This window comes from Theobroma cacao, chromosome 10 (genome assembly GCF_053813885.1).
Source record: "Theobroma cacao isolate CCN51 chromosome 10, ASM5381388v1, whole genome shotgun sequence".
Taxonomy (NCBI): domain Eukaryota; kingdom Viridiplantae; phylum Streptophyta; class Magnoliopsida; order Malvales; family Malvaceae; genus Theobroma; species Theobroma cacao.
In genome coordinates, this window is record NC_142648.1 from 2,895,909 (window position 1) to 2,919,121 (window position 23,213).

Sequence of the window (23,213 nt, forward strand, 5' to 3'; positions counted from 1 at the left end):
TAATTTGTGCTGATATGTTATTAAAACTCTTTTTGTTTTAAATTGAACTTTAGGCTTTCACTCATCATAAAAATTTCAAAAAATTTCTGATGATATTAGCATTTATTGTAAATTATTTTATGTATAGTATTTTCGTTTTAAAATTATGATTTCATTGAGAATGGAATAACTCTCCCAAGCAAAAACAAAAACGGGGGGTTTCAAGCCTTTAAGCTTTCTGTCAAGCATAATGGCTTACAACCACTGCTCTGCATTTACAAAGAAAGACTAACAGCAGAGCGTGAATAAAAGGATAAATCTGGGTTCCCCATACAAAAATATTTATTTGACCGTATTGAAAAGGACTTTTAGATTGCAGCTTGGAATAAACATTTATCTATACAGAAATAAAATATTAATTTATTCTTATAGTAAGAACAAGAAGATTGACTCACAAACATCGAAAATGACAGTTTAAAAATATAATCAATAAAGAATTTTGGTTAAAACCCAGTATACTGACCATTTCTGCGCGCGGAAAGTTTCTTTGACAAAGACAACTCCACCAATCAGGCAAGCAATATGGTACGCACAAGCAGATTTGGTCTCACAAAAGCAGATAGCACTTGTGCTTTTGACCAAATTAGGCAATTTCTTACTTGGAAAATTTCCTTGGAACCTCAAAGAGCACCTCATGTGTAGTTTGTTTACTAATTAAGTGTATCAAACCCTTGAAACACATTGTCTGCCTCATCATTCTCCCAATTTCCTTTTGTTTATAGCTCTTGTTATCCTTGTCAGAATTCTCAAGATGGATGAGCGTTATGAGAGGCTGCGAAGGGCTTCCCAAGCAGGAAATATCGATGCATTATATGCATTAATTCGAGAAGATGCATATCTTTTGGAAGGCATTGATCAGATACCATTCTTTGATACCCCACTGCACATAGCTGCAGCTGCCGGGCACACTGATTTTATCATGGAGATAATGAACTTGAAGTTATCATTAGCTCTAAAGCTGAACAATGATGGCTTTAGCCCTATTCACCTTGTCTTGCAAAATGGGCAAGAAGAGACGGTCCTTGATCTCCTGGGAATGAAAAAAGATCTCGTTCTAAATTTAAAAAAAATATTAAAAGGATTAAAATAAAAACATTTTTCTAAATTTCAATGGAAGTTAAATGTGGACATTCAATAAAATTTCAAGCCTTTAAGCTTTCTGTCAAGCATAATGGCTTAAAACCACTGCCCTGCATTTACAAAGAAAGACTAACAGCCGACCTTGAAAAAAAGGACAAACCTGGTTCCCTAAACAGAAATAAAAAAATTTTTTTATCTAAATTTATCGAAAGAGTCTTTAAATTAAATTCAATACAATTTTACTTAAAAGATTAAAGAATATCATGAGTATTAAAATTATATTATTATTGTTTAAGATTTGAGTTTTGTTCAATGTAAAGTCAATTCTCATTTTGATATCACTTTTACTATGGAAAGTTGATATGTTGTTAGTATGCTGATAGTTATCATCGGGCAAAAATTGCACATGTGTAATTGTCTACGTAATCAAGTTTTTTGTTGATTTTTTTTAATTTTCTCATTCTTGAATTGTAATTTAACTAAAATGATTTAATTTTAACTAAATTAGTATATCTTGATTTATATATCTTGCTGAAAACAGTTCCTTCAATGCTGTTGTTTTCGCATTATAGCAACAATAAACCGAAACTCATCTAGCGATGCTCATTCCGTTTTTTTTTTTCTTTTTCAATTTAGTGTATTGATTGAGTCTAGTTTCTTCTTCTTTTATGTCAATATTCTCGCTTTGCACTATTGCATGTATTGTGCACATTTCTTACATCTTTGTCACTGTCAAGTGTTAAGAGCCACCACAAGAGGGAGTCTCTTTATTACTTAAGAGGGTGAGTCCATGTGCCGGAAAGTAGTACAAAACTCAGCAATAGATGCCCCATTTCTTGGGAAAGACGGGAAAAGACTACCCTCCGCCGCCACTCATACACATCCACCCATGTTGAAAAGACAATTGAAGCTTAAAATTTGGTAATAATTAACGTAAGGGACCATAACATTTGGATCCATTTCTTCAATAATGCACCGTTTCTAGCTTCAGATCTACCATGCACAGCCTTCTATAGTCTTTGTAAAGTGCACATTGTACCTTAATTGACAAGATGCATTTTCCTATCATTAGCTGCACCATACCATAAGAACCTCCTTTGAATCTATCGAGGGCTTCCTTCACACTACAAGGGATTTGAAATAAGGACATAAAAGAAATGTGTAAACTTGCCATAATAGATCTTATCAACGTGACTCTCTCACTAATCAACAGCAACTTGACTTCCAACTAACCAATCTAGATTCAAATCTATCAATGATAAGCTTCCAAACCTTCACAACTTTGTCATTTGCACCTAAAGGTAGCCTCAAATAGGAGTTAGGGAGGTTATCCACCTTGCATTGGATTTTTGAAGCCCATAAGTCCAATAACCTTTATTCAAAACTAATACCAAAAATTTTTTTTTTAAGTTGATTCTCGATCCGATATCACTTAAAATCATATTAATATATTTTTTAATATTTGTAAAATTTTAAGTCAAATTTATATAAAATAACTATATCATATTATAGATTAGATATTACCAAACCATTATATCCATCTGCAATGCCCTAAAGCACCCATTAGTGATAACTTTTTTTTGTAACTTTTAGGCATTCACAACAATATTAAATAACATTATCGACAAAGGCCATCTTGGTCAGAGTCCTTTTCTTCTTATTATATGTTTTTTTTAGTTCCAGTATAAATTTTTTTTTAAAGTTAAAGAGGAATTTCATTAAACAAGGAGGGAAGAAGATACTTTCCCTCTTCCCAAAAACAAAAGTCATCCTTATCTACAACACACCGAATATTGTTCCAGTATAAAAAAATACCCCTCATACTATCCTTTCTCATAAGATTAATAATCTCATTAGCTATAAGTGAAAAATTTGTAATTTATCTCTCATTAATGAAAGCAAATTGATTGCATCCAATCACCACCGCTGCTGCAAGTCTCAAACGGTTTGCTAAGATTCTAGCAAGAATTTTATACACACTTTCCATTTGATTAATTGGTTTATAATTGCTTGACCCCATAAGACACTCATGCTCTGGAAAGAGAATTATAAAAGACGAGTTTATGTAACTATTAAAAGAACACAAATTATGGAATTCATGCTAAAATTTCATCACTTCCCCTTTTAGATTGTTCTATTGATTTTAGAAGAAGTACAGATTAAAATCATCCGATCTTCATACTTTTTTTTTTGTTTGCTTAGTCAACAAAGATTTTTATTAATACCAACATGTTTCACAAGCTTTGTTATCCCAATTAAGAGGGAATATTGTTACAAGAACCGTCCTAAACATTCATTGATAGTTTGACCAAAATCATCGGTAAGCAACAAGATAAAAAATATTCCATTTATCACCAAGTATAAAATAACTCAGTTCTTGGCTAACGAACCTGCCAAGAAATTTGCTTCCTCAATTTCCAATCCCAGACTCATGGCTAAGCTTTATAAATCTAAAACATTAATGATAATTGTAACTCGGATCAGACTCAATATATCAAGTGACACACAATGCATTCCTGGTACTAGTAGGGCTGGAAATAACAGCAATCTACCGAGCCATTTGTAATACGCCATATGCTGTTCGACAAGCTGAAGCAGGTTCCAGTGAAGTTCCAAGTGGAGTAGGCAGATCAATCATGGATCCAAATAGTTTTCTTTTATTTTATATTCCACACACTACAACATTTCTCACCACACTTTTTCTTACGGTTCTGTTTTAATAATTGGTCTTTTCGACGAAATGGTTCTCTTACCGTTGCTACCATTAGCCATTAGCTATGTCATGTCCACACTAGTCATAACCCCAACTGCAAAGTTTACTTATTATTTCATTTGGCTTACTTTGGTGCTTGCTGTTGCGTTTGGGTGTTCGTTATTGGGAGCTTATCTATATTGGTTGCTGAAAATAAAGAAGGTTAATATGAGCTCAGGAGAACTCACCGTGTCAGTGTTATTTTGAAAGGGATGGAAACATACAAATCCTTTAGCATTAGCCTTTGCATAGATAGACGTTTTCAGCATAAAATGTCGAGATGAATTTGAAAATTGTGAGTGAATTTTTTGTGATTTCTAGAGAAATGTTCATCTTCATACCCCCAGCCACGAGTGCTATCCAGCTTTCAATAGATATTTTAAAACCAGAATAAAGTAGGAGAAAGCAAGAGTTATCGCTTCAGTGAATACTACTTTATCTCCACGACTACTTTTTCTCTTTGGTCACCATTCCTGATTGACTTTAATTGACTGACACAACAGTGTCCTGCGCACCCTCTCTTTACTCTTTTAATCAAATGCTGTCAGCGGCCTTACGATATGCCGACCAATTTATCATTATTCTAAGCCTTATCACCTTAGATGTTTACTGGATGGAGGGGAACTGCTCAAGTTTTTATTTTTATTAAGTGAAACCAATCCGAATGTCTTCAATGCTCTCTTAGTTATATGTGTCTTAATATCTTCTTCTATTTTCTGCACATCTTTGTAATTTGGCTCCCTCATATGGATGAAAGTTTGAGGAGAGCTGCACGAGAAGGAAATATTGTTGAATTATATGCATCAATCCAAAGAGATGGAAATGTTTTGAGGCAGATTGATGAGATGGAGTTCGTTGACACTCCATTACACATAGCCGCAGCTGAAGGGTGCTTTGATTTTGCTATGGAGGTAATGATCTTAAAGCCGTCGTTCGCTAGGAAGCTAAACCAAGAAGGCTTAAGCCCCATTCACCTTGCAGTGGAAAAGGGGCATAAAGAGCTGGCGCTACATCTCATGCAAAATGATAAAAATCTTGTCCGTGTCAAAGGAAGGCTGGGTGAGACTCCTTTGCACTATGCAGTAACTGGAGCAGAAAACCTCGATCTCTTGGCCAGATTTCTAGAGGCTTGCCCTGAATGCATCCGAGATATGGCAACTACAAACCAGACTGCTTTGCACATTGCAACGAGAAACGATAACTTAGAAGCTCTTGAACTCCTATGTCGGATGCTTAGGAAGAGTGACTATTGTGAGGATGTGGTGAACCAGAAAGACAGGAATGGCGACACTGCCTTGCACGTAGCTACGCGCAATAATCAACCCAAGGTCCGATCTTTTCCCCTCTTAATTATTTTTACTTTTACCAAAAAAAGAATGGATTCTTTAATTTGGGATTGTATTTCACGGTCAATTGATTGTGGCTTTTGTTTGTCTCAAACTCTATCAAACAGATGCTCAAACTGCTATTAAAATGCAAGGCTGATAAGCTCGCGACCAATCAGGCTGGTAGGACGGCACTGGCTATTGCCTGCGAACTTAATAACAGAGAGAGCATTAAGATTCTGCGTGGTTGGCGAAGTGCAAAAGTTTTAAGCTATCAATATAAGATTCGGAAACAAATGGTCAAGAAAGTGACAAAGGCATCGGAAGTAATTTTTCAAGGTTTGGATAGTATATCAAGCGAGGATCGCAATGCTTTATTAGTAATTTTAGGTTTGCTTCTAACAGCTACCTACCAAGCTAGTATTAGCCCGCCTGGTAGTGTTTGGCAAGGTGATGGCTCCTCAAACTCCGATTCCACTGTAGGCAAATCAGTCATGGATCAAGTTAATTTTCTTCTTTTCTATATTCCAGCCTGTACTGTCTTCATAGTAGCGTTTTCCTAACATTGGGCCTCCTTAGACCTTTCCCCCATGGTTTCAAGACTGCTCTTCAAGTACTACTTGCATTTCTTGCTATATCTTTCAACGAAGCAATAAGTTTCATAGCACCAACTGATTTAGCGATTCTAGTTATCAGTTTGTTTTCAGTGTTGCTTTTTGTTTTAATGATGGTCATGTGTGTTGCTTATCGGGTATCAAAAGTTAGCGTTTTATTTCTAGGATGCTGGTTAGTGCCTGTATTGTATGGCCCATTTCAGATAGGATCTTATTTAATTATAGGGTGTTGGTCATTTCTTAGTCTATATGATCCATTCTGGATAGGATCCACTGGAATTGTAGGATGCATTTTAGTACTAAATCGGTTTGAGTACGGCTGGATGGCAGTTGTTATAGTGTCAGTACCCATGGTATTACTTGCTTGGTTTCTATTTTGGTTAGAAGTAGTGCAATGAGAACGTTGGCTGACATCGCACCCCTTAAGGTATACGGGCACCTAATGTGAATGACGATCTAAACGATGGCTGCCCCGGCATCTAGATATTTTCTATTCCCGGTTTTGTAACTTATTTGTTGTATCATAATGTACCATCCATAAATTCAATTCCTCCTGTCTAAAATCATCTCCAATTTTTAGTTTATCTTTTTATTGTACTTTATTTCGCTTATAATTTGGGCTGATATGTTATTAGTACTCTTTTTGTTTTAAATTAAACTTTAGGCTTTCACTTATCATAAAAATTTCAAAAAAAAGTATAATGATATTAGCATTTATTGTAAATTATTTTATGTATAGTTTTTTTGTTTTAAAATTATGATTTCATTGAGAATGGGATAACTCTCCATAGCTAAAACAAAAATGGGGGGTTTCAAGGGGGGGTTTCAAGCCTTTAAGCTTTCTGTCAATCATAATGGCTTAAAGCCACTGCCCTGTATTTACAAAGAAAGACTAACAGCCGAGCCTGAAAAAAAGGACAAACCTGGTTCCCTATACAGAAATAAAAAAATTTCTTTATTTAGATTCGTCGAAAGAGTATTTAAATTAAATTTAATATAATTTTTTTTTCAAAAAATTATAAAATATCATTAGTATTAGAATTGTATTATTATTGTTCAGGATTTGAGTCTTGTTCAATATAGAGCCAATCCTCATTTTGATATCACTTTTAGTATGGTGTCAATCTCTATCAATTTATTAATAGAAAGGTGATATTGAAAATTGATATGTTGTTAGTATCGCTGGTAGTTACCATCAGCCAAAAATTACATGTGTAATTGTCTATGTAATCAAGTTTTTTGTTATTTTTTTTTTAATTTTTTCATTCTTGAATTGTAATTTAACTAAAATGATTTAATTCTAATTAGATTAGTGTATCTTGATTTATATATCTTGCTGAAAACAGTTCCTTCAATGCTGTTGTTTTCGCATTATAGCAACAATAAACCGAAACTAATCTAGCGATGCTCATTTCCATTTTTTTTTTTCAATTTAGTGTATTGATTGAGTCTAGTTTCTTCTTCTCTTGTGTCTATATTCTCGCTTTGCACTATTGCATGTATTGTGCACATTTCTTACATCTTTGTCACTGTCAAGAGCCGTCACAAGAGGGAGTCTCTTTATTACTACTTATACATTATTAGTATTGTTATTATTATTATTATTACTATTATTTTTAAAACGGTGAGTCCATGTGCCAGAAAGTAGTACAAAACTTAGCAATAGATGCCTCTTTTCTTGGGAAAGACTAGAAAAGACAACTGAAGCTTAACATCCACCCATCCACATACACATCCACCCATGTTGAAAAGACAACTGAAGCTTAATATTTGGTAATAATTAACGCAAGGGACCACAACATTTGGATCCATTTCTTCAATAGTGCACTGTTTCTAGCTTCAGATCTACCATGCACAGCCTTGTATAATCTTTGTAAAGTGCACATTGTACCTTAATTGACAAGATGCATTTTCCTATCATTAGCTGCACCGTACCATAAGAACCTCCTTTGATTCTATCGAGGGCTTCCTTCACACTGTAGACACTTAAATAAAATTTTTTTAACTAAATTAAATAAAATAAATAAAAAAAAATGTACGCCCAGCCATCCCTTCTCAATCCCATCCCCCACCCACTACGTAGGACGGGGGGTTCTGGCCACCAACTCCAGGGGATGCCAGAACCCCATCATCGGGTTGTCCAAATTTTTGGACAACCCGGCTCCTTAAAGACCCTGCAACCTGCAAAAAGAAAGGGAGAGGACCAAAAAAAGAGATCTACCAGCAGTTAGCCACAAAAAAGAAAAACAAAAGAGAAAAACAAAACAAAAAAAAAACAAAAAAGAAGAGGGGGGGAGATCTGAGAAAAGAGAGGAAGAGAGGCCGACGAAAGAGAGGGATCGACCGACAGAAGGCGAAGAGATCCGTCGGGAGAGAGAGAAGAGAGAGAGAGGCTGACGAAAGAGAGGGATCGGCCGACAGAAGACGAAGAGATCTGCCGAGAGAGAGAGAAGAGAGAGAGAAGCCGACGGGAAGAGAGGGGAAGACGTCGGCGCCGGCGAAGAGAAGAAAAAAACTTTTTAGAGAGAAGGGAGAGGGTGCGGTTAGAGAGAGAAAAAGAAATGAGAAAATGAATAAAAAAGGCTAAAAAAAGGGTTTTTATACCCAGAGAAAGGAGGACAAAACGGCGTCGTTTTGAGTGGCTTTGCAAGCACCAAACGGTGCGTTTTGGGTCCTACCTCGTGGGCTTTCAGAAGCAGGCCGGGGGTGTTGGACTTGGGCTCTTGCGGGCCACCGAATTGGGCCAATCGCAGCCCAACAAGGTATAACCCTTTTCTTTTGCTTGGGTTTGTTTTAGTTAGTGTTGGGTCTAGCCCATTTTAATTAAAATATATTTATTTATTTATTTATTATTTTTATTTTTTTTAAAAAAAATATTTATATAATATGAATACTTATATTTAATATTAAAAAAAAAAAAAATAATGATAGTAAATAATGGTAAAAATGCATGGCTTAGAAGAACATATATATAAAATAAGTAAATAAATAAAAAAATTCATAATAAATAAAAAATAAAAATAAAAATAAAATAAAAAATAAAAAATATATATATAAATAACAACAATAACAAATGAATAAAAAATATTTATATTATAAATATACTTAGAGGCTTGCAAATAATAAAAAAGATAAATAAAATAAAATAAAATAATAATAATAATAATAATAATCCGGAATATTAATATATTAAACAAATAATATAAATGGAACAATTATTTGAGTATTACCACCTAAAAGGGGCAAAGAGTTATCTCTTTCGGGTGGGTCACTTAAGTGTGGAGTTCGAAACGGATTTTCACCGAAGCGTCGGGATAAATCCGAATTCTATACTCCTATACCCATTGATCCGAGTAATTGTTGTTTAAAATAATATATATATATATATAAATAGTATATAATAATAAAAAAATAATAATAATAAACATAACTAAATAAATTACCTTAAATTATTAAGCATACCAGTCAACTAATCAAAAAATACGATCATATAGATTCTGTCATTCTATACTGTCATTGCACGCCACTCTTATTCTGTAAATGACGCGGGAATCCCGATGATGGGATTTTCCCGAGGAGCTTGTAGAGACGAGTTCTTTCGGGGATATCTCTAGGTGAGGAGAATTTCGAGACTTCACCAAAGCGTTGGGATAGTCTTCGAGTAATTTTCCAATAAAAGATTACCGACTCCATCATTTAAAATAAACAAGTCAAGACATCATTCTACGCTTGCATCATATGCATACGTAAAATCAAGCGAAAAACTCAGTCTGAAAATTCAATAAAAATATAATTAATAAAATAGGGATTAAACTAAGAAAAGGCTATATTAAGATAACTTAAGATTAAATGGTACCGTTCGTAGAACGGGCGTCACGAAAGTGCTAACCCTTCTCCGTGCGTAACCGCACTCCCGAACCCATCTCTAAAAAACGTGGACCAGTTCTCGTTCTTTCGACGAATCTAAAATTAATTTAGGACTTCGTCGATTAAGAATCGGGTTAATAGGTGACCAATCACACCTTAGATAAAAAAGATTGGTGACGACTCCCACAAGATTTTAATTTTCGTCCGCGTCCGGCGGACGAGTTCCCGGACCCGTACGTCACGACACACACTACAAGGGATTTGAAATAAGGACATGAAAGAAATGTGTAAACTTGCCATAATAGATCTTTTCAGCGTGACTCTCTCACTAATCAACAACAACTTGACTTCCAAGTAACCAATCTAGATTCAAATCTATCAACGATGAGCGTCCAAATCTTCACAACTTTGTCATTTGCACTTAAAGGTAACCTCAAATAGGAGTTAGGGAGGTTATCCACCTTGCATTGGATTTTTGAAGCCCATAAGTCCAATAACCTTTATTCAACACCAATACCAAAAATTTTACTTTTGTTTTTAAGTTTATTCTCAGTCCGAAATCATTTGAAATCATATTAACACTTTTTTTTACAGTTGGTAAAAGTTTTAGGTCAAATTTGCATAAAATAACTGTATCATATTATAGATTGGATATCATCAAATCATTATGTCCATCTCCAATGCCCCTAAAGTACCCATTAGTGGTAACTTTTTTTTGTAACGCTTAGGTTCACAACAATATTAAATAACATTATAGATAAAAGGCATATTTGTCAGAGTCCTCTTATTATATGCTTTTTTAAAGTCCAGTATAAAAAAATACCCCTCATACTATCCTTACTCATATGATTAATAATCTCATTAGCTATAAGTGAAAATTTTCTAATTTATCTCCCATTAATGAAAGCAAATTGATTGCATCCCATTACCTCCACCGCTGCAAGTCTCAAACGGTTTGCTAAGATTCTAGCCAGAATTTTATACAAACTTTCCACTTGATTAATTGGTTTATAAGTGCTTGACCCCATAAGACACTCATGCTTTGGAAAGAGAATTATAAAAGATGAGTTTATGTAACTATTAAAAGAACACAAATTATGGAATTCATGCTAAAATTTCATCACTTCCCTCTTTAGATTGTTCTATTGATTTTGGAAGAAGGGCATATTAAAATCATCTTATCTTGATATTTTTTTTTGTTTGCTTAGTCAACAAAGTTTTTTATTAATACCAACATGTTTTACAAGCTTTGATATCCCAATTAAGAGGGAATATCGTTACAAGAACCGTTCCAAACATTCATTGATAGTTTGACCAAAATCATCGGTAAGCAACATAAAAAATATCCCATTTATCACCAAGTATAAAATAACTCAGTTCTTGGCTAACGAATCTGCCAAGAAATTTGCTTCCTCAATTTCCAATCCCAGACTCATGGCTAAGCTCTATAAATCTGAAACATTAATAATGATTGTAACTCGGACCAGACTCAATATATCAAGTGACACACGATGCATTCCTGGTACTAGTAGGGTTGGAAATAACAGCAATCTACCGAGCCATTTGTAATAGGCCAGGTGGTGTTCGACAAGCTGAAGCAGGTTCCAGTGAGGTTTCAAGTGGAGCAGGCAAATCAATCATGGATCCAAATAGTTTTCTTTTGTTTTATATTCCAAACACTACATAGCATTTCTCACCACGCTTTTCCTTACGATTCCATTTTAATAATTGATCTTTTCTGCGAAGTGGTTCTCTTACCGTTGCTGCCATTAGTCATTTGCTATGTCATGTCCACGCTAGTCATAACCCCAACTGCAAAGTTTACTTATTTCAGTTGGCTTACTTTGGTGCTTGCTGTTGCGTTTTAGTGTTGGTTATTGAGAGCTTATCTATATCGGTTGGTAAAAATAAATACGGTTAATAGGAGCTCAGGAGAACTCACCGTCTCAGTGTTATTTTGAAAGGGATGGAAACATACACATCTTTTAGCATTAGCCTTTGCATAGATAGACGTTTTCAACATAAAATGTCCAGATGAATTGATTTCTAGAGAAATATTCATCTTCATACCCCCTGTTGCCATCCATGGCATCCTTTTGCTAATTATTTTCATTTTCATCAAGAAATAAAAACGTTAACTTCAAATACTTGTTCACAATTAGATTAACGTCTTGCTTAGGATTGAACTAATAGGTTGGCTCAAGTTTTTTTTTTTTGATTGAATGGTTCGATCTAATCTAATTCAATAAGTTCAAAAAATTTTGAAAGGTATTTTTTAAACACAAACACAAAATCATTTGTTAATTATGTAAGTTGATATTAAAAACACATCACTTACTATTATTATCGTATAATTTTTTAATAATAGCTTTATAAGTATGTAAAATTAATCAAATATTAATATAAAATTTATATCTAAGTAATAAATTTTACATGATTTTTCCTTATAATTAAAATATTTAATATTATAGAAAAATTCTCATTAACGACCCACTAAGCCTAAGCCAACTGAAATATATAAAGAGACAAGCATGTTCGTGATAAAAATTCACTTTTCTACTCTGTCCTCTGTTCAATTGATCCTTGAAGATGGGAGACACTGAGAGGGAAGAATGTAGAAGAAGAAATTTTTTCTTTGTCCTTATCCATTGATTTTTCTACCAAACTTTTATTGTTAAGTAAATTTGGATAAGTTGAGTTCCGACGCTTGAATATGATACAGCCACAAGTGCCATCCAGCTTTCAATAGATATTTTAAAACCACAATAAAGTAGAGGCAGCGAGAGTTATTGTTTCAGTGAAGACTACGTTATCTCCACGAACTACCATTTCTGTTCGACTTTAATTGACTGACACAACAGTGTCCTTGCACCCTCTCTATACTCTTTTAACCAATTGCTGTCAGTGGCCTAACGATTACCTAACAATTTTTCATTATTCTAAGCCTTATCACCTAACTATGTTCACTGGATGGAGGGGGGGAACTGCTCTGCCTTTTTTTTTTAAGTGAAACCAATCCGAATGCCTTCAATGCTCTCTTCGTTATATGTGTCTTAATATCTTCTTCTATTTTCAGCACGTCTTTGTAATTTGGCTCTCCTGATATGGATGAAAGTTTGAAGATAGCTGCACAAGAAGGAAATATTGTTGAATTATATGCATCAATCCAAAGAGATGGAAATGTTTTGAGGCAGATTGATAAGATGGAGTTCGTTGACACTCCATTACACATATAGCTGCAGCTGAAGGGCGCTTTGATTTTGCCATGGAGGCAATGATCTTAAAGCCGTCATTCGCTAGGAAGCTAAACCAAGAAGGCTTAAGCCCGATTCACCTTGCAGTGGAAAAGGGGCATAAAGGCAAAATTTTAAGTTGTTAATCAAGTCTGACTCAATCTGATTCACTTCAATCTGATCCACGAACAACCTTCATTAGAATTTGAGATTTTCTCTTTAATGTCTAGACTTCAAATTTTAAGACGTAAAAGACAAGATTACCACATGAGAAAAAGACATTTCTTCTTCTGCCAAAAGTGGAACTTATTTATATATATATGTCACCGACCACTAGACAAAGAGTAGAGAAAATAACAACATAATTCCTACTAAAAATAAGGCATATCTGGAAAGGACCAATAGCAAAAAGCAGAGAACATATAAGCATCACACAACATCACAAATATCAGACCATGAATCATTTGACCACCAAGCTGCAAACATAGAGTCTGTGTCCACTCCATATTTAGCTAGAGCATCGACAAAGGAATTCGCCTCACACAAATGATGGACAATGGCTACGTCACCGATGGACTGCATAAGACAGTCAATCTCATTGAAAATATGTCATTTATCCCACGGTCTCTATTACTAGCTTCCTAGTACCCGCAAGTGAGGATGATGGAAATAAACGAAGGGCATATTTGAGAACCTAGAATTCAATATGTCTTCTCTTGTAATTTAAAACTATTAGTGTCTATATATTGCTTGAGAACCATAAATTCATATAAAATTGCAGGATGGGTACACCAACATTGACTGACCTTGTTGCCTTTTGGGCACCATTTAATTTTTCATGGTACAAATGTAAAGGGTGTCAAAAATGTTATCTTTCAATTACTCTTACCGTACGCTGAGAAAGGTGAAGAAGACACTGTTATCACTGATTAGCAATTTGATTGGACATTATAGAACAGGTTGTAATGAAAAAGTTATTTTTCATTGAGTACAATGTGGGGTCTACACATCTCGCTCAGCGCTATGCTTCATCATTGCAGGCAACGCCCCGAAGGGTACGTCAAGGTGCTCTTTAACCATGACTAATTGAAGGGACAATTTTTTTTATGATTAGTTGCTTCACTTGCTTCTTCCAGAATTACGAGTAGATTGCTCTTGTTTGCTAATTATATATCGGTTCTGTTTCCTTTCTATATTATCCTCTATTTCCTTATGCTTTAAAGTGCACTAATTTTGTCTTGCAAATTGCATTAGTTTTCAGTAGCCTGGATATTGCTGCATAATTTATTATCCCCAGCATAATGGATTGGAGGATGAGTGAGGCTGCTCAAACAGGAAACATCAAAAGGATGAGTGAGGCTGCTCAAACAGGAAACATCAACAGGATGAGTGAGGCTGCTCAAACAGGAAACATCAACGTATTGTATGAATTAATCCAGGAAGATCCATATGTTTTGGAGCGTATTGATCAGGTGCCTTTTCTTGATACACCTTTACATATAGCAGCCTGTGCTGGGCATGTTGATTTTGTGATGGAAATGATGAACTTAAAGCCATCATTTGCAAGAAAGCTAAACCAAGCTGGGTTTAGTCCCATGCACTTAGCTTTGAAAGATGAAAAAATCCAAGCAGTGCTTCGACTCCTAAAGTTTGATAAAGGCCTTGTTCGTGTCAAAGGGAGGGAGGGCATGACTCCTCTGCATCATGTAGTTGGAACTGGAAACCTTGATCTATCGATCAGGTTTCTTGAGGTTTGCCCCGAGGCTATTGAAGATGTGACTGTTCGAGATGAGACTGCTTTCCATCTCACAGTCAAAAACGACATGTTCGAAGCTTTTGAAGTCTTGATAGGATGGCTCCGAAGGAGCCGCCATGAAGCTGCCCAACAATGGGAAAACGAGCTACTGAGTTGGGCGGACATTGAAGGCAACACTATTCTGCACATTGCAGCCATCAGAAATAGTCCTCAGGTATGCTACCTATCTCAATGACCCCATTTATATGATGCCAGAGATCTAGTTTTATGAATATTAATTTGTTACTTTACCAATTATCAGGTTGTAGAAGTGTTGCTGGAAAATTTGAGTCAAGACCATATCAATTCCAAAAATTTGGAGGGATTGACGGCTCTAGATATCCTATTAGAACACCAAAGGAATGAAAGGCAAGTGGATAATAGAGAGATAATGGATATGTTAAGCACAGCCGGAGGTTTGCGTGGTTCCTCGCTTCCCAATAATCCCCACTCTTCAATCAACGTCAATTCATTCAGATCAAAGATGTCATATTTTCAAAAATTTACAACAATCGCAGCTCGTGGAAAGAAGGGTATCCCATATGAGATGCGTAACGCATTTCTAGTAGTGACTGTGCTAATTATAACAGCCACTTACGATGCCTTATTAAATCCTCCTGAGAAGAGTGACGACGTTTCATTCCAGAATTACCAAGTCTCTGGTTCTTACTCATTTTCGCAGCAAGCAAATCCTCCTATGGGTGGCGATAATCCTGCGCAGGACATCACAGATTTAATAGATGCATCTTCCATGTTTTGGTTATACAACACTTTAACCTTTTGGGTGGCACTCGGGTTAACAGCTTATCTCCTCCCAAGTCGTACAATCTGTTTGCTTCTTCTCATAACACTCTCCCTTTTCGGCTCCTGTTACATGCTTTTAGTAGCTGTCGTCTCATGGAAACAACAATTTCTTGTTTCTCTTACACCTTCGCACTTACTGTATCATGCTCTCTCCGTTGTGAACTACTGCTTGTCAACGTTAATAGCTGTCCTGGTGGCGTTTCGGATCGCCCGTTATGTTATCTACAGATTTGTACCCAGAAAAAAGATTTTCTGCCTCGTACAATTTGTTTCCTTCCTGTTTATAGTTATATGTATTCTTACTCCAACTGTGTTCAATGTCCAAACCATGTCCTTTCTGTGGAGTTAGGGGGATTGTGGTTTTCTGCAAGGCAAATTCTTTCCTCGAACGTCCCCGCTAAGCCATGTACTAATTATGGGACTTTTATTGCACCTTGGATTCTTGATGTATCTTCTTATTTTTTTTCTAATGAATTTTTGCATTTTCTGAGAAAATAAAAAGGGTTATTTTCCTAAATGGGCTCTATGCATAAGGTATTTATGGGAATAGATTTTTTTATAATTTTAATTATTTTTAGGTAAGAAATAAAATGTGAATAAAATTGTCCTTAATGAATTCGATTCATTTGTTAGGGTTTATGCGTCAATTCAAAATTTATTAATGGATCAAATATGTTAATATGATCCACAACTCCTCAATTCTTATGGACAAAGCGTACATCTCTTCAAAAGTAATTCTATCAAAAACATTTTTTGTCAGTTTAACTTTCGAGTATTTTCGCAGTGATAGGAGCATTTTGGAGTGGTTATTATTTGTATAAAGGGTTTTCACATATTGAGCAATGAGAGAAAGTTGACATTACGTAGAGAAAGGTATAATATTATTTTATTTTATTTTAAACCATGTGAAAAAATGGTTATTTTTCATGTTTAGGGTTTAGATTTTCGAGCATAAACCCATACGTATTACTTGTTCATATTGATATTCTTGTTATTTGAAATTGTTAAATATAAACATGAAGGTAGTATTGTTTGTGTTATTGGGGTGGAAAGATGATCGGGTTTGCGTGACTAGTTGATATGTATGTGTTATGACCCTTTGATAGGAATTGGGTTAAGGGTTTAGATATTGCGTGACTGAGGGCTTGCTTACGTGGTTGGCACCTTATGCATGACTAAATTATGGCATGGGGTCACTTAGGATTTGCGTGATTGCATTAGGTTTTAACATTACGTGACTGGTTGATATGTGACTGTGTGACATATTGATAGGTCATTGCATGACAGCAGCCTGACTGGATTTTGGCATAGGGTTAGGGTGACTAATTGTTATTAGCATTGCGTGACTTGTTTATAGATCATTGCGTGACTTGTTTATAGATCATTGCATGATTTAATGTTAGTAATTGCGTGACTAATTGATAATTCATAACTGCATGAAATTTATGTGTATGGCATTGCATAATCGACATTGGGTTCATTCTGTATTATTTTGGGCGAACAGTAGTGCTTTAATATGTATATGTTGATTTACTTAATAATCCATGCTCGACGCTTGCAATAATTATTCTGTATCAGGGTTGTCTAAAACCAGTTAATATTATTATGAGGGTTATTTTTTGAGTGAGCTTCTGAGGAGGGCTATTTGTCAGAAATTTCTCTTATTTTTTTGATAATCTACAATGATGGTATTAACATGACTAAAATGGGAATGTTATATGTTTTATGTTGTAGATGGCCAGCACAAGAACAGAGCAGGATAATGTGGAGTCTTTGCTTTGTGTGCCGAGGCATCGGTGGGGGTTCAATGCTGGCATTAACATCCACTGTAGGTGGTCATAACTGCACATGATATGTGAAATGCTATGTAAAGTAAACGAGTTGGAAAACTTGAAGAGAACATGCTTCGGGCATATGATAGACGTCGAATCAGAAAAGAGTTTATTATACGTCAGTCTTGTGCACAACCTAATGTTGCACAGAATCAACAAACCTGATGCCATCGAGGGTGAGTTATGGTTTGTAATAGGGAAAACGAAGACCCAATTTTTGAAGAGGGAGTTCTGTTTGGTGACAAGACTGAAGTTTAGTGCCCTACCGACCCTTATAGTTAATCCCTACGAGGCCCTCCTTGGAGGAATTCACCTACGATATTAAGGACCGAAAACGAGGTGAAGATACAACACGTTTTAGAAACGTTCAAGGGAGAGCAATTTCAACAGGAAAGAGACTCGACCAAGATGGCCCTCATCTTGATCGCGACCAATTTTTCATTCGGTGAAGACTACAGACGATCAGTGGTTACATGGTTGTTGTTGTTGGTCGAGAACATCAACGAGTGGAATGCGTTCTCATGGGGCACATACATTTAAATTCTGACTGTTGATTACTTGAAAAGGGGTTTAGAACTTCCTGAGGTGAGCATACCAGAGAATAAACGCTACCACCTTTATGAATTTAAATGGACGTTTTAGGTAGTCTGCCATACCCTAATGTTTATAATTTCTTTTCACATAAGAATTTATGAGGTGAGTGAAAAATGTTTCACAATTGATGTGCAGTTTTAGGTGTTGAAAGCAATTCTTAAAATCAGAAGCTTGTTTGGAAAGCAGCGCCAATCCGGACAGCTTTGGCCAAGAATGCTGAAATGGCATTGTGACGAGAGGCTTACAAGCTTCCATGCCAATATTGCAAGTTTGGAGAGAGAGGGTAAGGCCAGTAAAGAAACTATTTTTTTATTTTATTAAATTTTATTTTTATTATCATAGGGTTTAGGGCCACACCTAATGGCAATGTATGTTTTGGTGCAATTGTGCGCAGTGAGGATGTTGGAGCCAATTGTGAAAGAGATGTTAACTGTACGGTAAGACGAGCTGTTAAGCGAAAATGCATCACGGACAAGGACATCCATTCGCAGTTCGCTGCCGCTGTGGTTACAAGTGCTATTGAAGCGCCTGATTCTCCTGCTGCTGCTCTGCATGCTGCTTCTCTTACTGCTCCTCTTACTGTTACTATTGTGACTCCTCACGCTGCTCCTCCTCCTGTTTCTGTTGCTGCACCTCATCCGTAGGTGTAAAACCCGTCACTGCGTCCACAAATGACTACGAGCATTAAACGAGAACTGCAATAGATGAAGACATAATGGAAGAAGGACCTATAATCATTGTAGATGGATTTACAGATGCAGATGCATACAATGCGGTTAGAGATCTAGCAGGTAATGCAGTTAGAGATCCAGTGAGCGATGCAAATGCAGATGCAGATATAGTCACTGCATCAGCATATCTAGCAGTCACTGTAAGGGTTGGAGGATCAGATTGTTGGTCGGTTGATTGACCGTTATGAGGTATGAGCTTTTATGTTTTTCATCGCGTGAGTTATAATATGTACAATATATGCACTGTTCTAATGTGTTTGATTTTTTTAACTGTTTAGGGTCGATTGATGGGTGAGGAGGATGGTGCGCGTGACAGAGAAGGTAGCAGTATTAAGGTTGATCTTGATGATGCAGGTGGCATAAATCAGTCAATTGCATCTGCTCGAAACTCACCTCCCGCTGGCCTGATCGACCATTATTCTGCTCTTATCCCATCTCCACTAGAGGCAGCCCAACATTCTCAACGCACACCTTCTTATGAGGCTCCACCTTCATTTGAGGTCGAAGAGGCACCTCATCTTGCTAGTAGTCGAACTACAACTTCCCCGCATCCTGCTTCTATCCCAACTCCACCAAAGGTCCCTCTGCATGGTGAGATCACACATTCTCTTGAGGCTCTACCTCGATCTCAGGCCGAAGATGCACATGTGAGCTTAGCCAGCAAATATCTACGAAGCCCATATGTTAACCCGCTATTAGTTCAAAGCAAAATGAAAGATGATTTGAAGGACAAATATGACTCCTTCATGAAAAACAAGCAAGCCAAGTAAAATGATAACATTACATGATATTAAGGTTAATGGTTCTAGGGTATTTATTCCATAGACCTTTTGACGTGAGGGTTAACATTATAAATATGCAGGGTTAACATTTTGGGCATTGAAGGACAGGAAGGCCTTGATTTTTTCCAGCAATTGGAGATGCCAACTGAGTTGCTGGACAGTCAACACATTGACACATGCATCAGTGTGTTGTGAAAGCGGGCGCGCGAGCACCATCGACAACTCTACAAGCAGAAAATATGCATTGTTGACACCACCTTCTATGTACGTATATTATATGTTAATGAGTTATAATTAATCAAATGTATGGGGTATGTATTAGTTAATTGCATCTAACTATTATGCGTAACATAATTGACACCTTATTTTGCTGAGGCTAACCTAAGAAATGAATCTTCCCCCTACCGAGAAGACATTCAAGGCGAGTCAGGCGGTAATGCCAGACCATGTGCTTGAATATGCGAGGGGTGGGACTCCACCGTGGGGTTTGCCATGGCATAAAGTTGACTTAATTCTCGTATCGTGCTATTTCGATGGCCATTGGGTGGTAGTGCACATCAACTTGCTGAGTTGGAGTATGACATTAGTGGACTCATCGTATAGTCGGACAGAAGTAATGATGTTCGATTTGCATGATAAACAGATGAGTCCACCAACAACATTGTTTTCCATTATATGCCACCAGGCCGGGTACTTTGCCAACTCGCATTGTTAAAAGCGACTTTTGATGCGAATAAGGTATAAGTTAAATGCAAAGACCCCGATACAGAAAAATTCGCATAGTTGCAGGGATTGAGATATTGTCTCGTTGCAGTGGTTGATCGGTTTGGAGGATTATACATCGAAGGCAAACGCCATAAACGACCTTCGAAAAAAGTTTGCCTTTGAGATTTTTGTAAATAGCAACAGTGGTGAAATTTTTTAATTTGTTTATTCTTTTCCAATATATTAAAAACATTATTTTGTATCATGTCCATATTATTCTTTGTTGTATCATTTATATATTTTTTCATTTTATATCATTAAACAAAAAAGAAAAAGGGCAATAAGAACAGTTCGGTATTCATTGATTGATAAGCATACGAGTCCAATAAGAACAATATTGTTTCTTTCTTATTCCTATCTTAAATTCTGTTAGTATTTTGTGCAATTTACATGCCAGCGTTTATAAGTTTGCATATGCCAGCCCCCTTTACTTTTTATAGCCTATATGACATGTTGAATTACATTGCGTGACATAGGGTTGTAACTAGTTGATAATGAATTGCGTGAATGGTGGAGATGGAATCACGTCAGCAGTTAATATTGATTCGCGCGAGTATTTGATATGAAATCATGTGACTACTCAAATTTGAATAACGTGAGTAGTTAATATGGAATCGCGTGACTAGTTATTATGGAATCGCATTACAAGTTGATATTGAGTCACGTGAGTAGTATCTATGGAGTAGTATTATCAGTTATTATGGAATGATCTCAGTATTTATTATAAAATCGCGTGAGTAACAAATATGACGTCGTATGACTGCTTATTATGGAATCGCGTTACTAATTTATATTGAGTCGTGTGAGTAATATCTATGGAGTGACATTATCATTTATTATGAAATTACGTAACTAATTGATATGAAATCACTAACTAGTTGATGTGGAAATACGTGACTCACTTGGGAACAAGAAGATTGACTCACTAACATTGACAATGGACAGTTTAAAAATATAATCAATAAAGAATTTTAGTCAAAACCGAGATCACTAACATTTCTGCGCAGAAAGTTTCTTTGACAAAGACAACTCCGCCAATCAGGCAAGCAATAAGGTACGTACAAGCAGATTTGGCCTCACAAAAGCAGAGTAGCACTTCCGCGTTTGACCAAATTAGGCAATTTTTCTTACTTGGAAAATTTCCTTGGAACCTCAAAGAGCACCTCTTATAGAGTTTGTTTACTAATTAAGTATATCAAACCCTTGAAACACATAGTCTGCCTGATCATTCTCCCAATTTCCTTTTGTTTAGAGCTCTTGTTATCCTTGTCAGTATTCTCAAGATGGATGAGTGTTATGAGAGGCTGCGGGGGGCTGCTCAAGCAGGAAATATCGATGCATTATATGCATTAATTCGAGAAGATGCATATCTTTTGGATGGCATTGATCAGATGCCATTCTTTGATACCCCACTGCACATAGCTGCAGCTGCGGGGCACACTGATTTTGCCATGGAGATAATGAACTTGAAGCCATCACTAGCTTTAAAGCTGAACCATGATGGCTTTAGCCCTATTCACCTTGCCTTGCAAAATGGGCAAAAAGAGACGGTCCTTGATCTCCTGGGAATGGATAAAGATCTCGTTCGTGTCAAAGGAAAGGAGGGTAAAACTCCTTTGCACTACGTAGTTGGAGAAGCGGACCTCAGTCTTGTATTCACATTTCTCTTGTGTTGTCCTGAATGCATCAGAGATGTGACAAATCAAAATGAGACTGCTTTGCACATTGCAGCTCAAAAGAACCTACTGGAAGCTCTTCAAGTCCTTGTAGGTTTGCTTCGGAGGACGCATCACAAAGATGGAAAATTATGGGTCAAAGAAGTCCTGAATTGGAAGGACAAGGAAGGCGATACTGTGCTACACATTGCGGTATCCAATAATTAACTGCAGGCACGATCCCATCCGTGCTCTTTTTTAAACTAATTATTGAAACAGACATCTAATTTGTTTTTATGCGTTTATTAGTTAGTTAATTGTTTCCTCTATGTATATTTTAATCATTTTTACAGATGGTAGAACTTTTACTAGATTGTGGGATCGAGAAGAACGCCATGAATTGGAGCGGGTTGACAGCAATGGATATCTTACAGGGCCAAAGCCAAGTCGACAACAAAAGGACTTTGGAAGTTCTACGCTATTTTGGGTGCTCGAATGCTTCCTCAATCCACACTAATTCCACCTTTGTTAAGTTCTTAAGATCAAAGATCTCGTTTTCTGAAAGATCGAATATAGTTATAAGCCGGATGAGGAAAAACATATCAAATGGCACTCGCAACGCATTACTGGTAGTGCTTGGTCTAATTTTAACTACCACCTACCAATCTGCTGTTAATCCGCCTTATGATCTTTTTCAACCAGTTATTCGCCAGGAAATGATCCCTCAAGATGCAGGGGGACAATGGGTTTCTCCAAACGATGGTATTATGGCCGCTCTTGATCCGCTTGCTCTGTCTTTCTCTATCTTCAATGCAATTGATTTCTTGGTAACACCTTTAGTGACACTTTTGATCCTCCCTTGGGTTCCTTATGGTCAGCTGCTTCACGTCCTATTGCTGCTAGTATTTATCCTCTTCGTGGCGTCAATGGGTTTGTCGCTTGCATCGACGACTTCGGTTATTGGGATTGGTGTGTTTTGTTCTTTCGTAGTTATCACAATAATCCTAGGGATATTCATTGTCATGAACAAAGTTAGAAGCGGGAAGGTTGACACAGACTGCATCAAGGAAGTTGGTGACAGGATACGTCTGCACGGGCACGAGGACGACGACATTAAAAAGAAGTAAACTGTTTTTTTGGAGGCTTCTCTGTGCACTAAATTTCCCCATTGATTTGTGGTAGAGACTGTTGAGTTAGCTTTGGCGGGTTCATCTTTAGGGGTACTCTGGATGGCTTTTGGCTATCTAAACATTTCACCTTGCTTTGTTGGCTTTTTAGCTATTGATAGTTTGTATTATTAATCTTTGATCATGAATAAATTTACTTTCAACTTTCAAAAGAAATA

At 36.4% G+C, this 23,213-nt stretch overlaps 2 protein-coding genes and 1 pseudogene across 3 annotated transcripts; all 3 read left to right on the forward strand.

Annotated features, from left to right (window-relative positions):
• The first annotated feature begins 790 nt into the window (after positions 1 to 790).
• On the forward strand, positions 791 to 18,579 carry LOC18586206 (ankyrin repeat-containing protein BDA1-like). The gene is made up of 5 exons (XM_088802514.1): positions 791 to 1,090; positions 14,560 to 14,880; positions 14,968 to 15,741; positions 17,244 to 17,337; positions 18,278 to 18,579. Exons 1-5 carry the CDS (start codon positions 791 to 793, stop codon positions 18,577 to 18,579), a joined length of 1,791 nt encoding a protein of 596 aa, XP_088658640.1.
• LOC18586204 (uncharacterized) lies at positions 4,357 to 5,831 on the forward strand. The gene is made up of 2 exons (XM_007009442.3): positions 4,357 to 5,199; positions 5,325 to 5,831. The coding sequence occupies exons 1-2, from the start codon at positions 4,561 to 4,563 to the stop codon at positions 5,757 to 5,759; spliced, it is 1,074 nt and encodes a 357-aa protein (XP_007009504.3). The 5' UTR covers positions 4,357 to 4,560; the 3' UTR covers positions 5,760 to 5,831.
• A 2,917-nt stretch (positions 18,580 to 21,496) lies between the features above and the next one.
• LOC18586207 (ankyrin repeat-containing protein BDA1-like) lies at positions 21,497 to 23,213 on the forward strand (annotated as a pseudogene). Its single transcript, XR_016023139.1, has 2 exons — positions 21,497 to 22,102; positions 22,222 to 23,213. The product of XR_016023139.1 is annotated as an ankyrin repeat-containing protein BDA1-like (transcript).

Coding starts and splice junctions, on each gene's coding strand:
- LOC18586204 (XM_007009442.3), top strand. CDS start 4,561: ATGTGTCTTAATATCTTCTTCTATTTTCTGCACATCTTTGTAATTTGG. Junction 5,200..5,324: donor CGCGCAATAATCAACCCAAG/GTCCGATCTTTT, acceptor TCTATCAAACAG/ATGCTCAAACTGCTATTAAA.
- LOC18586206 (XM_088802514.1), top strand. CDS start 791: ATGGATGAGCGTTATGAGAGGCTGCGAAGGGCTTCCCAAGCAGGAAAT. Junction 1,091..14,559: donor TGGGAATGAAAAAAGATCTC/GTTCTAAATTTA, acceptor CGACTCCTAAAG/TTTGATAAAGGCCTTGTTCG. Junction 14,881..14,967: donor CCATCAGAAATAGTCCTCAG/GTATGCTACCTA, acceptor ACCAATTATCAG/GTTGTAGAAGTGTTGCTGGA.